Raw genomic sequence first — 14,326 nt, forward strand, 5'->3', positions numbered from 1 at the left:
AAAAATATGAAATGCAAAAGAATTAAAGTGTAATAAAATTTTATTTATGAAACTAACGTTTTATATACAAGTTAATGATTATAAATAAGTTTTCTTCGTGATTGATGATGCCACTGTTTGTATGATGCCATTTAGGGTAATAATTAAATTTTGTTTTGTATATGTATGCAATGTATGCAAATATTTAATTTACTTATCGTCACTGGTGGTAGGACCTATAGTGAGTCCGCACGGGTAGGTACCACCGCCCTACCTATTTCTGCCGTGAAGCAGTAATGCGTTTCGGTTTGAAGGGTGGGGCAGCCGTTGTAACTACTGAGACCTTAGAACTTATATCTCAAGGTGGGTGGCGCATTTACGTTGTAGATGTCTATGGGCTCCAGTAACCACTTAACACCAGGTGGGCTGTGAGCTCGTCCACCCATCTAAGCAATAAAAAAAAAAAAAAAAAACTTAGAACAAAAAAAAAACAATTTAGTGAAAAACTATTAGTGTTACTATTATCAAAATTAATATGGTAGGTACGCCATGGAAAACTTTTTGCATTAATAGGGGAAATTAAACCATTAGCAGTTTCAGTTAAATACAAATTATAAATGTTCTGAAGAAATTATCTGTGTCCCCCAAAAAGTTCTAAGATACAGTTTAAGGCTATAAAAAGTGGTTTTGCACTGATACTTTCTGTTGCTATAAAATTTATGAGGCGCATGTGATCATTGAGGTCATTCAATATAATCTTCAATAATGTGATTCATACAACTACCTTGCAATTAAAATACGTCACAATTGTCTTATTTCCGAACTTTTATAATATATTTTTTCATGTGTACGATACATTATTCGTTAATTTACTGTAAGATTATAAAATAATTCAGACAACAGGTGAACTTTGACTGCAATAATATCTGTCTGTAATAATGTCAATCTGAAACATGAATACTTAGTTTAAATATAATATAAAAAAACACAATTTGTCATATTTAAAACATTTCGAATTCTATTTTTTTCTCGTTAGTTTATATAAAAAAAGAAAGGAGGTTGAAATAAATAAAATTGATAATAATTATTCATGATCTACTATTGCAATTTAAATAGGACATCTTATACACTACAAATAGTAACAAAAATTTCACTAATGACTCATTTTCTTAAACTTCTTTAAATTCAGAATTAAAAAAAAAAACGATACAATAGATTTTAAATGATAAAATAAAAATAAATTACTGTTAAAACGTCTTCCTTCATGTTGTACGTAACATTTCAGTAACTTTTATTTATACACGAACTACCTAGGTCCGTTTACTGACTTATGACGTCACAAAAGAATGGAATAAATTTCAAGGATTTCTATACTTTTTACTCTGTGACCATACACATACCTCATAGTATGGAGGGTAGAGGTAAGGAGAACCATCTCAGTATATTGAAAAGTGTTCACTGAAGGGCAGCAAATTAAGATGGCGCCATAGTACCAAGTGGAAATATTTAAAAAACAGCGCCTTAAGCTGTTACACTTCTGATATATTCCGATTTGCACTGCGAGCACTGTAAAGTGTGAGGTCAAATTAGTATACTGCCAAGTCGTTCCTTTACAGTACAGTATACTGTCATCGACGTTGTCATGGCGGTATTTTCACTTCAGCAAAAAAATCTTGTTTAAATTTACATATATTTGAAAATAGAATATTCAAGTTATTGTCAGTTTAATTAATCGCTAAAAGTAAGTATATTTTTAGTAAAAGAAAATATTGTTTTTCAAGCAATTTAATCTATAATAACTTAATAACCGTATTATTGAAATGAGGTTATGCACGGTAAAAGTGCTGAAGTGAAGATTTATGAAAACCATGTATCATTCGTCCGTTCCATTCATCATCATGTATCATCAATCATTCCTTAAGTTACTACGACTGTATACTGTCAGTCCTTAAGGCACCGAATAGCAGTAAGAGCACTGAACAGTGCTCGCAGTGTAAATCGGAACATAGCCTTCACTGCAATCCAGCACACTTCACTCAGTTTAAAACTTCTATATTCATACTATTTCCCCTTGCTACACTAGCGCTAATTCGGTGAGTTTTCGAACTATAATTTGCTGTTTACAGATGGACACTTTTTCACCTTGTCCCCTATACAAGATGGTGCTCCTTACCTCTACCCTCCATACCTCATAGTTCGGTCTTACATACCTTATCTTTAATAGAATCAATAGAAAATGCCTTTAAAGCGTCACAGATCATTCAGAACGACTAACTACATTTTTGATAGGCAAACATACATTTATTTAATGTTACTGTTACAAGTAGAGGAATCTAAGCTACTACAAAGACATTTCTACCTACTGAAACTACTCATGCGAAATCAAATTTCAGCAACTGTGAAACCCGGTTTAATGTTAGCGTTGTTGGCTTTCGTCACCAGCGGCTGTGATACATCGTTTTTGCACAGGGCCGAGTTGTCGCTGGACTTGCTCTCACTTGAGTCGCTCGGCCTAAGCAAGTCTTCGGTTACCAGAGTCATCGTGAATCTAGTTCCCGAGACGTTGGACTGTGCATTCGCGTTACTCTTCTGTGCGCTACTGTCGCTGTATCTACGGCTACCGTTATTTAAGAGTTCATTATTTTTGTTACCTCCGCCGGTTTCTATGGTTTGTAAATTCAACGGATCTAAATTAGAATGACAGGGGGTTTCGTCTTTGTTTAACTTTTGTTTGGGTTCTGTTTCGAGATTAAAGTTCTTACTGCTGGATGGCACGTCTTTGAATAAGCTCTCCTTGGTTTGTTGGAAATTTAAGCCGTAGAAATCTGAAGCTTTGCTCGTTGATGGCTGGTATATGTCGGGCTTCAGTGTGGACGCCCCAGCGAAGGAATGAGGGCTGAGGTCGTTCTTTATTATCTTCAAACTGGAGCTGTACGCGTCAATGGACAGTGTCTCTTCGTCGTCTTCTCCTTCTGCACTCTGTGAACGTTTGACACTGTTAATAATTATAGCTGACTGGAAAGCTAATGTCATTTATATTTTTTAAATAAATAAAGTGCCTAACGTTAGTTTTTATTAGTGCATTGATATCACTCAATGCATTTTTTTATTGCTTACGTGGGTGGGCGAACTCACGACCAACCTGATGTTAAGTGGTTACCAAAGCCCATTGGCATCTACAACGTAAATGCCGCCCACCCACCTTGAGATAATAGTTCTAAGGTCTCAGTTTTTACAGGACAACGACTGCCCCGCCCTTCAAACCGAAACGCATTACTGCTTCACGGCAGAAATAGGCAGGGCGGTGTCCACTATCACATATCAAATAACACTCAATAAATGAGTTTGACAATAAAACGCGGTAGACACGGTTGTGTCCCTGACATTGTCCATAAGCGGCTGTGACCCCCAGCAACCTGGGACGTAAGCTCAGTACACAGTCGCCATTATACGGTCAATGATAAGCCAATAATTTAGAAACAATGTTAGGATTACGCGGACCATTAGATCGTGATCAGTGATCGAGCCGGCCGTCGCCTCGTTGCTGTTGAATTCCAGCTCCGAAGCGTTCGACACCGGAGTCAAGTCGCCGCTAATAGAAGAACCTATAAACAAACATAAAAGTTTTTTTTAAATCATAAAATACATAAAATCACATACTGGGTGTTAGGAGACTGCTTCCGTAAACGAGGACAGGCGATAGTACTACTGACACCTTTGACGATGGAGTTATTTAGACAAATATTGTAAACTAGCTGACCCGGCAGACTTCGTAGTGCCTCAATCGATAAATAAAAGATCTAAGCTTTTGTATAAAATAAACTTAAAAAAAACAAAAGGAGTCCGTCCGACGGGTGACTCGTCAAAGGAAAAACAAAATTGCTATTTTTATTTAATTACGAGCATTTTCATATTTATCTACCTTTTAAACCTTCTCTGGACTTCCACAAATAATTTAAGACCAAAATTAGCCCAATCGGTTCAGCCGTTCTCGAGTTTTAGCGAGACTAACGATCAGGAATTCATTTTTATATACATACTAGCTGACCCGGCAGACTTCGTAGTGCCTCAATCGATAAATAAAAGACCTAAACTTTTATATAGAATAAACTTAAAACAAACAAAAGGAATCCGTCCGACGGGAGACACGTCAAAGGGAAAACAAAATTGTTATTTTTATTTAATTCCGAGAATTTTCATATTTTTATACCTTTTAAACCTTCTCTGGACTTCCACAAATAATTCAAGACCAAAATTAGCCAAATCGCTCAAGCCGTTTTCATGTTATGTCGTGACAACGGAAAACGGGTTTCATTTTTATATATATAGATAGATATAGAATAGAATACATAGATATAGTTAAGTATTAGTGAGATCGCGCGAGTATGCGCCCGTGCGTTAGTTGATCCGAGCATCAGCTGTTTTTTATTTAGTATTTCATTGCTGGTTTTTTAGTAAAGTAAAGTATTTTTTATGAAACTATCGTTTCATTTAGCTGCACTAACACGATGGAGAGTAAATAATGCTAATAAAACGTTTTAACAATATGATTTTTTCTTAATCACGATCGATTTTTTTTCCGTCCCATTATCAAAGGTGTCATTAGTACAATCGTCTGTCTTCGTTTTCGGAAGCGTTCTCCTAAAACCCATTTTATGACAGTATTAAAATTAAATCATAATGTTCATTGGATTATTAATTAGAACAACAAAAAAACTCTGTCAAATTTAAAAATTAATAATAATAAACTTATACAGTTCTTGCTATTCGTGAAATCGATCTGGTTTACTCGCGATTGAACGTGTGCGTATATATTGCGGTAATGTGCGTGTCAGATGAAGCGATTAAGAGCCATCGCTCCGATCGCTTGTACAGAATCTAAAAAGTACTGTCAGCATGCTAAAAGCATAAGGTTTTATTAAAGCAAGGTAAAATATTTTTATATTGATTTATTTACAATGTTTATTCATTTGCTATTTTTTTCCAGATACGAATGGACAAAGGCATCGTTACGACCTGTAGTTTCATAACAACGGAAAACATTAAATTATTTACCAATAAGCCTTGCATCAATCATAATCTCTAGATTCCAAGTTTTGTGTTGTATTATGAATTTAAATTTCAGATTCTTTTCTTTCTATCTATCTTTCTCTCTCTCTCTCTCACACACACACACTCTTTGACACATTTAAAGCACTGTTTACAAAAGCAAATCTCGTTAGACTTCGTGAATTGCAAGAACGTGCAATATTTTTTTTAAACATAAAAAATCATTACCATGTAATAATAACTTCGTAATGTACCATAATATGTACAATATTTAGCCCTCCTATTTAGCTTATTCGTCAACGATATTCCCCGGTCGCCGCCGACCCATTTAGCTTTATTCGCCGACGACACGACTGTTTACTATTCTAGTAGAAATAAGTCCCTAATCGCGAAGAAGCTTCAGAGCGCAGCCCTAGCCCTAGGACAGTGGTTCCGAAAATGGCGCATAGACATCAACCCAGCGAAAAGTACTGCGGTGCTATTTCAGAGGGGAAGCTCCACACGGATTTCCTCCCGGATTAGGAGGAGGAATCTCACACCCCCGATTACTCTCTTTAGACAACCCATACCCTGGGCCAGGAAGGTCAAGTACCTGGGCGTTACCCTGGATGCATCGATGACATTCCGCCCGCATATAAAATCAGTCCGTGACCGTGCCGCGTTTATTCTCGGTAGACTCTACCCCATGATCTGTAAGCGGAGTAAAATGTCCCTTCGGAACAAGGTGACACTTTACAAAACTTGCATAAGGCCCGTCATGACTTACGCGAGTGTGGTGTTCGCTCACGCGGCCCGCACACACATAGACACCCTCCAATCCCTACAATCCCGCTTTTGCAGGTTAGCTGTCGGCGCTCCGTGGTTCGTGAGGAACGTTGACCTACACGACGACCTGGGCCTCGAATCAATTCGGAAATACATGAAGTCAGCGTCGGAACGATACTTCGATAAGGCTATGCGTCATGATAATCGCCTTATCGTTGCCGCTGCTGACTACTCTCCGAATCCTGATCATGCAGGAGCCAGTCACCGTCGACGCCCCAGACACGTCCTTACGGATCCATCAGATCCAATAACCTTTGCATTAGATGCCTTCAGCTCTAATACTAGGGGCAGGCTTAGGGACCCCGGTAACCGTACTCGTCGAACTCGACAAAGAGGTCGACGTGCAACCTAACCCATGCATCAGCCCGCTGAGTTTCTCGCCGGATCTTCTCAGCGGGTCGCGATTCCGATCCGGTAGTAGATTCATTCGCGAAACAATTGCTCTTGAGTTGTTAGGTCTCCTTCGGAGGCGCTCGGGCAGTTGTTACCAAATCCCACCCCTCTTGGCTGAGCCTTTGCTCGCCCACCTGTCCTGGTGAAACTGGAAAGGCCTTCGGGCCACCAGTAAACTTTCAATCATAAAAAAAAAAAAAAAAAAAAAAACAATATTTAGAAAATTCGTGCACAAGCCTTCGGACCAAAAATATGCTTGAGCCATGCTTTCATGCGAACTTTTAAACAAAATGGCGTGCAACTTATGATGGGATTTTTATTTGCTAAGTACCATTCGCGCAATCTCATGTTAAGAGTTCATGATGATGTTAGATTCAACGTTACTATAAATGAAGGGTTTTTAATATTTCTGAGTAAATATGAAGCCATTTTGATTACACTTGTGATACGTACAGGATAATTATTATCCACGATTAGACAAAGTAACCAAAGTATTGTCGAAATAGTAGTGCAATAAGTCAATATGCTCTACGGGTTCTATATTTTTTATATTTCGATCCAACACAACTCGTCGTTTATTTGGGCCCAAATAAAGTCAATTATAGAGCAAAATAACATGTAATATCAGATTACTTTAGATTAGATTAAACTAATACACAGATTAGTCTCTATATACTCTGGGTTGTGATTGGTACTTTATTATGACGTAACGTTAATAAATTACAGATTTTTTTTTTTATTTCAAGTGTAAATTAACTAATTAACATATTGATAACATTAATTAATTAACATATTTAATTAGACACAAATTATATTAAGAACTTTTATTATTGAATTGTTTTAAATTTTAAAATTGTTTTGTTGTTGGTGCCCGGTTCCCTAGTGGATAAACGCTAAAAATTGTTTATTTACAATGACTACGACAATTTGTAAACAATTCTCATTTGGTTCAGGAGTCGCGAAGCAAACTTGCGTGTTCGCAATTTTACTGAAAAATTCTGAAAACGTATACTCGTAAATTGGTTACATATTTCTGGTAATGAAATGTGAATAAATTAATTATCAAATTATTTCCAATTGAACACTTTATATATTTGGAGTTTAATCAATAAATACCAATCGTAATAAAAATAAATCGGTAAATAAAACTTATTCAAAACTATGGAAATATTCTTCAATGGATTATTATTTTATGGCACTAATTTTAGATAAGATGAAAGAATCGAAAAACTTTATAATGCCACCCCCGATTTTCTATAAAGGACATTATTTTATCATTGGCACTGGTGATTTGTGTAATCTACTATAGGTTTATACAATGGCAACACAGCGGCCTCATTGCGCACTCTGTTCTCCCCCCACTATGAAGGCGGCAAGAGAATCCAATATTTCGGTATCTATTTGTCTCACTTTGAAGATGATAACATTCGAGGTCGAAAGTTGTTCTTTTTCTTTCTTTTTTTCCTGAGCTGATAGCCTTAAGGGCTATGTCAGCGTAACCGGACGAAAGTTGTTCTTTGTTGATGCAATGTGTGAGTGGTGTGGGTGTACCTGCAGTAGGGGCGTGCGGGAGGGCGCGCAGGGCGGGCTCGAGCGCGCAGAGTGCGGCGACCTCCCCCTCCCACTGAGGGAGCTTGCTCGACACATTTTTACTCCAATTGCTACTGGAATCCACAACGTTTTAATGCACCAGCCGTCGGCCGGCATTTGGACTGTGTGTTTGAAGTGAATATTTCCGCAAAAACGTTTATCCTTCAACTACATATGAATTTCTGTTTGTTTTGAGTTCCCTACCACGGCTGCTATTTCATAGAATGCACATTCTTATCTCAAAATTCGTTTCCGCATTTACTTATACGAAATAGTTGTTTAAATTGTTCATTATTGACTAAATTGTGGTAGCTGATAACAAAAGCCGAAACAGTGATAAGACCATTGCCGCTAAATCTACAATCTCAATCGCGCGTCAATCATTAAAACTATCGAGCTATTTCAAAACAAGTAATTTTTTAGATTTGTGATTTTTTCGATTTCATTAAAAATCTCTTATTTAATATGGATTTTAAAATTGCTGTTTAATTTAAAAATTGTTGCAAATAGCTGTATCAGTAAGGTCTTTTCAAATTTCCGTCTCAAATTTCAAACGTGTTTGCGGATTAGGGAATGACAAGCTAAACAAAGCGCACATATTTTTACAAAACCCCTAATGATAATGGCGAAATAAAACATGACGATCAACATACTAGTTCGATATTTACAGGATGAAAAAAAGAAGCCAAATAAAACCAAGCATTTTAGCAATTTCGATGAAGTGAAGGACAAGTGAATCAAATGTCTAATTGATCAACTATGTGAACATTTGCAGTCGACTTTATGATCAAGAGTACTCTTCTAGAATATTCTAGACAGTTACTTCCAGTAGCGAAATTTAAATCAGCTAAACTCTATACAATTACTAAAACTTCAGATAAGCATTTACATATATGCGATACCTTTCCGAGGAGTTCTTGTTTTCTGAATTTGTAGCGTAGTTTGAGTTAGGTGAGGATGGCCCAGCGGAGGAGAGGCCGCTGGGCAATTCTCCCGAGGAAGACATCAGCGACGAAGGCCCACTCCAACCGACACCTGATGTAACATATCACTTATTTCAAGTATCGGAACAAGAACTGAACTAGACATTTATATAATATACAGATTGAAGACTTTTCCAATGGCCTAAAATATAAGTCGCCCTGTAAATTCGCATCTAGCGACGCAACCGTGTTCGAATCCCGCAGGCAGGTACTAAATTTTCTAATGAAATACGTACTTAATAAATGTTCACGATTGAAGAATAACATCGTGTAATAAAAATAAAACTCGCAAAATTACAATTTACCGTGGCCCGATGAAATTCTGACAACTTGGAAAAACTAATACTTGTAGGTCACGTGTAAGGAAAGAGAAGCCGAGGAAGGTGGTCTTACTGGTGGTGAGACCTCTTGTGAGTCCGGACGTGAAGGTACCACCGCCCTGTCTATTTCTGCCGTGAAGCAGTAATGCGTTTCGATTTGAAGGGTGGGACAGACCTTAGAACTCCTATCTCAAGATAGGTGGCGGCATTTTCATTATAGATGACATTATAGATGTCCGGTGACCACTTAACACCAGCTCGTCCACCCATCTAAGTAATACACGATACAGACTGTTGGTTGGCGAAGGCGGCTTGACCCGCGGCGGCGGCGGCGGCGGCTGCAGCAGCACGGGCGCCGCCGTCACCCGCTCCAGGAAGGCGTCGAGCTGGCGCAGCGACAGCGCGTTGTGCAGCGTCTCCAGCGGACGGATCGCGGGCACGCCGCCGAAACCTTCCAGCGCCGCTGACGTCACACACGCGCGTCGTCAATTCACAACTTACAAAATAATCATGTGCGCTGAGAGAACTTTAGCTTAAATAAAGTACACATATCGATGCTTAAAAGGCAAAATTGACTAAGCGACAATGCGTGAACTTTACAGTAGACTAATTTAAAGTTGAAATACCTGTTTTATTTTTATTTTAACGAATCTAGCTGTAGGATTGAAATAATTTTAATAGACCTAGAAATATATTTTTTTCGCGCATCGAATATGGTTATTGCCTATCATTTATGTATAAAGCAGTTATTGTCGCTTAGTCACGTTTGCCTTTCAAGCGTCGATATGGTCTTCACGCATTAAAACTGTATAATTTCAAAACGTACTAATTTTACAGGAGAGTGTTTTAAAGGTTTGAACATGTGATATTTTTAATAATAATCATCTTTGCAACATTTATTTTTTATTTTTTACCAGTCACATTATCTCGTCACACATGCGCGTCGTTAATTGACAAGTTACAGTATAATCATGTGCGCTGAGAGAACTTTAGCTTAAATAAAGTACACATATTATTATGGTATTCTCGCATTAAAACTGTATAATTTCAAAACTTACTAATTTAACAGGAGAGTATTTTAAAGGTTTAAAATGTGATTTTTTAACATTAATCATCTATGCAACATTTATTTTTTATTTCTTACCAGTTACATTATCTGTCTTTTAAAGTAAGATAAAATTATGTATTAATTTTGTTATTAGTAGACAAAACATAGGTAAGCTAAAAAAAAAACTAAAACTAAATTATGCTCTTTTGACAGTATTTATGAGAAAAATACTGGTGATACCAAATGATTCCGCATATTAACTCAATTTCGAATATTTTAAGAAATTGTACACTTTTAATGCGAAAAGACGATATTATATTATTGCCACATGATTGGTCGAAAATACCGGTAATTGCAATCTATTTATTATTATATATTTCATTCGAAACAAATATCTACTATTGCGTATCCTTACCATTTGCAGCAGACGTGGAGGGTATCATAACGCGGAGATTAGGGGCAGAGCTGGATCCGGAGATGACTGCTGTACTGAAGAGTCCCGCGCCTAGTTTGCCGCGCGCTCCGAGCCCCAGCATCTTGAGGTAGCTCATCTGGCCGGCGATGCTGTGCCGCTGGCGCCGCCCTGCGGCCCACACGCTACAGCCCTCCAGCCGCGGCCACGAGCTCCCACGAGCCCCGAACGTGATGGCGGACAAGGGAAGCTCGTTAGTCGAGGATTCGACGCCCTCCACGTTAATGAGAGGAGTGACCGGCTCGCCCGGGCTCGGACTGGAGTTCGAGTCGCGCCGGGAGGGCGTCGTCAACGTTAGTGCGGGTGGCCGACATTCTGTCGACATTAGGGGGACACGGGGACGGGACGTTACGTGAAATGCGAGTGAATGTTAGCACACGGGATGAAAGAAACAAAAACATATTAGTTATATAGAAAGAAAGAAAAATAAATAAAATAAATATATAGGTAGATAGTGTGCTCCCAAGCGTACTGGTGGGACAAGTGGTGGTGGCGAGCTCGCGACATCGACATCGCACTGCTGTATCGCTCGTATCGAATCGTGTGGCAATTTGACGAGAGTCACTCGGCTCTAGGCACGTAACGCAACCCTCTACATCTCGGGAGTACTAGCGCGTTCACGGCGAGCGTGATCGCGGGAGTAGACGCGCGACTGCGAGTTACGTTCACGGTCGTACTATATGCTACGATGTTAACGTGAGTGGTCCGCACAGCATAGCATGCACCGCGCAAACAATAGTCAAACGCGCACACACACACCGAGACGCACGGACGAAGCGCAACACACACAAGATCGCCGGCCAGAGTGAGCTCGACGACACGAGTCCGCCGCGACGGTCACTACAAACTCAAATCAACAAATCAACACACGTATTGACTCCACAATGAATGCATTAAACATGAACGGTATTTGATGCACTCACCTTAAATACAACACAACTTTTCTCATTCCCATACGATTACGTCGTACCTGCCGAACCAAGCGCGCTTGTACCTCTTACCTCTAACTATTTAGATGTTGATCAGCAGACACGTAGTGACTAGACGTACAGTCCCCCGCCCGCTACGACACAACACCGTGTAGACAGTGAGATGGAATGCTGGAAGCGTCGAGTACTGACCTTGTCTGTCGACGACCTGCACGCCTTGGTAGCGGAGACAGCCGCTGGACCGCATCTCGCCCAGCTCCGACACTGTTTCATCGAGTCATACAAACGCTTTTCCTACTTTAATATTACGGCAAAATCTTTCTTTCAATTAGATATTTTAAATCTAATTGAAGACATGATTGCATGAAAGGATTAAGTACCATTTTTAAGATTTTTGAGTTTTTACATTGAATGAAGGTTTTATGTGCATATAAACCATATTAGACCTTAAACCTCCGGCTTTAAAGGCTATTTTTAGAAATTGCAATTACGAAGAAAAAGTACAAATACAACTATTTGTACCTGTATATTAACAAGTAACAAAAGTTTGTTGCCCGTTTTCTCAAAATTAACAAATTGTATCATATCCCCTTCATCCATTCATGTCTTCAATTATATGAAAGAAGTTCGATTTTGCTGTATATATACATATATTTGATCACACAAACTCTGCATGCACTAAAGCAGTCTTATTAGATACGAAGGCTCGTCTTATGAACTACAGGCAAAGCCGTACATTGCGGCAATGCTTACTAAAGAGGACTTTTCGATTGTCGTTCGAAGAATTATATTAAATTTAAAATTACACCCTAACCTAATTACCAATAATAATAAAATATATTAATAATACTTATACCGATCCTACTTACTGAACCAAATAAAACGAAAAAGCAGCTCTGATAAATAAAAAATGAAAACCCAAATAATAACTAATGGTTATTATTTTCAAAATGGTTTTTTTTACACCTGTAACATTATATTTGTCTTGTTTTAAATATGAAATGTATCTATTTGTCTCTGTCTGTTTCCCCTATTACATCTTCGTAACCACGCAACCGATTTGGATACGTTCTTCGATAATAGCAAAGGCGATTTACGAGGAAGGTTTGAGTTTGTAACTTCCAGTTAATGTACAAAATGGCTGAACTATGATGGTGCTGCCAGAACATTGCTGCAAGTTGCCGTTTTCGTCCACTGATTTGCCTAACTTTGAGCAAATTGAGAAAGCTACATGACATGTTTAATAGTCTGTGACCGATTATGTAATAGTGATATTCGTTGTTTTATTCTAATAGCCGCATTCTCAATATTTTATTATATCTGAATCTTTTAACAACAATCGAACTTAACATGCGTCACAATACAAACAATCCAGAAGATAATAAATAGCTATGGCAATAAACTATAAAAATGCTTAAAAAAAGGAAGGAAAAAATCGTAATAAATATATGATGTTGAACTTTTATATTATGTAAAGGTGCTATTTTTATTTTCAATTGATTTGGTACTCTCCGTGAGAATCACCTTCTAGCCCTCTGTAGGGTTTAGTGCAGAACGTAGACGCATATTGTTTTCCAGCGCACGCTAGACTTCTAACACATGCTATTCACAACGTGCGCCCAGTCTAAAGCTTTCGTTATAAATCCTGGGTTCGTGTTAGAAAACATTATTCAGACTTACGTATTCAGAGCACGCGGCCTTCCTTCAAGAAGCTACTTACCGTTGTCATGGCTCTGCTTGTGTTGGTCGTAGCTTCGGGCCCGGGGCGGATGCTCTTCAGACGTTTCTTTAGACGATTGCTGATCGATCTGCAATCACCGATAAACAATATGCCCGTGATACTGTCATAATCTGAAATCTTGGCTCCTAAGCTTAGACTATTTTGAAACAGAACAAGCCGTGTTGTAAAAATGTATAATGATGTAATATATATAGTATGAGATACTGTTCATTTATTGTAGCTAATTTTTTGTAGGGTGGATGTGATGATGATGTTATGTGCGATATATAATATAGGTCATATATAACGTAATATTTTATTATATTATGTATTTATTGTATGACACACATACACACACAAACACACACAACACACACACACGTACGTACTATATTCTTACAGATCGCTCTTCCTGGTTAACTTACTTACCTGGTGACCTAGCACTGAACCACTGACTTTTGTAACACAGGTTTTCCTAGCATAAAAGTCAGTCAGATCAGTCAGAATATTGTTATTGTATACCTCATAAAAAAGCCATGTATATTATTATACGAGGGTTAAAAATTCTTGTACGTGTTTGTTTTTAAGAGGCTTGAATAAAATATGACATTATAAAAAAAAAACTAATAGCCAAATTAAAATATTATAATTTATCATTATATCGAGGAGTGAAAGGCTATTTTCTTTAAGTGACATTTCGCTTCTTAATACGCGCCGATTATCTTTGTATGTAATGAGAGATGCGTTTTATTTGGTATTAGCATCAACAGTTCGATGTATTTAATTGAACCTCAATTAAACTTACTCCATTCAAATAGCTGAAGAAGTTTTTTTTTGTTATGATATTTTTTCAAAGTTTTTAAAGTTGCAAAAATGTCACTTAAAACAAATACTCTTTCACGATATCAGTAGGAATGGTAGCTATTCCTAATCGAGGTGAGGGCGGTATCGACGCACGATAAACACTTACAAGCATCGGCATATAAATCAATACATAGTATAAAACAAAGTCGTTTTC

General features: G+C 37.9%; 1 protein-coding gene across 28 annotated transcripts in view; it reads right to left on the reverse strand.

Moving 5' to 3' along the window:
* Positions 1-22: 22 nt before the first annotated feature.
* The window catches only part of l(1)G0196 (inositol hexakisphosphate and diphosphoinositol-pentakisphosphate kinase), a 39,681-nt gene continuing 25,377 nt past the window's right edge, over positions 23-14,326 (reverse strand). For 15 of the 28 annotated variants that reach the window (XM_089730175.1, XM_089730185.1, XM_089730178.1 and 12 more), the window contains exons 22-29: positions 13,309-13,396; positions 11,781-11,852; positions 10,603-10,974; positions 9,432-9,602; positions 8,739-8,871; positions 7,798-7,910; positions 3,481-3,584; positions 23-2,958 (exon numbers count right to left, since the gene is read on the reverse strand). In XM_089730175.1, the coding sequence (XP_089586301.1) occupies positions 2,362-2,958; positions 3,481-3,584; positions 7,798-7,910; positions 8,739-8,871; positions 9,432-9,602; positions 10,603-10,974; positions 11,781-11,852; positions 13,309-13,396 (1,650 nt within the window). In that variant the 3' untranslated portion in view covers positions 23-2,361. The remainder of the gene's footprint in view (positions 2,959-3,480; positions 3,585-7,797; positions 7,911-8,738; positions 8,872-9,431; positions 9,603-10,602; positions 10,975-11,780; positions 11,853-13,308; positions 13,397-14,326) is intronic. The other 13 variants (XM_089730193.1, XM_089730197.1, XM_089730192.1 and 10 more) reach the window with 6 other exon arrangements.

Source organism: Bombyx mandarina, chromosome 10, assembly GCF_030267445.1.
Source record: "Bombyx mandarina strain Sakado chromosome 10, ASM3026744v2".
NCBI lineage: Eukaryota > Metazoa > Arthropoda > Insecta > Lepidoptera > Bombycidae > Bombyx > Bombyx mandarina.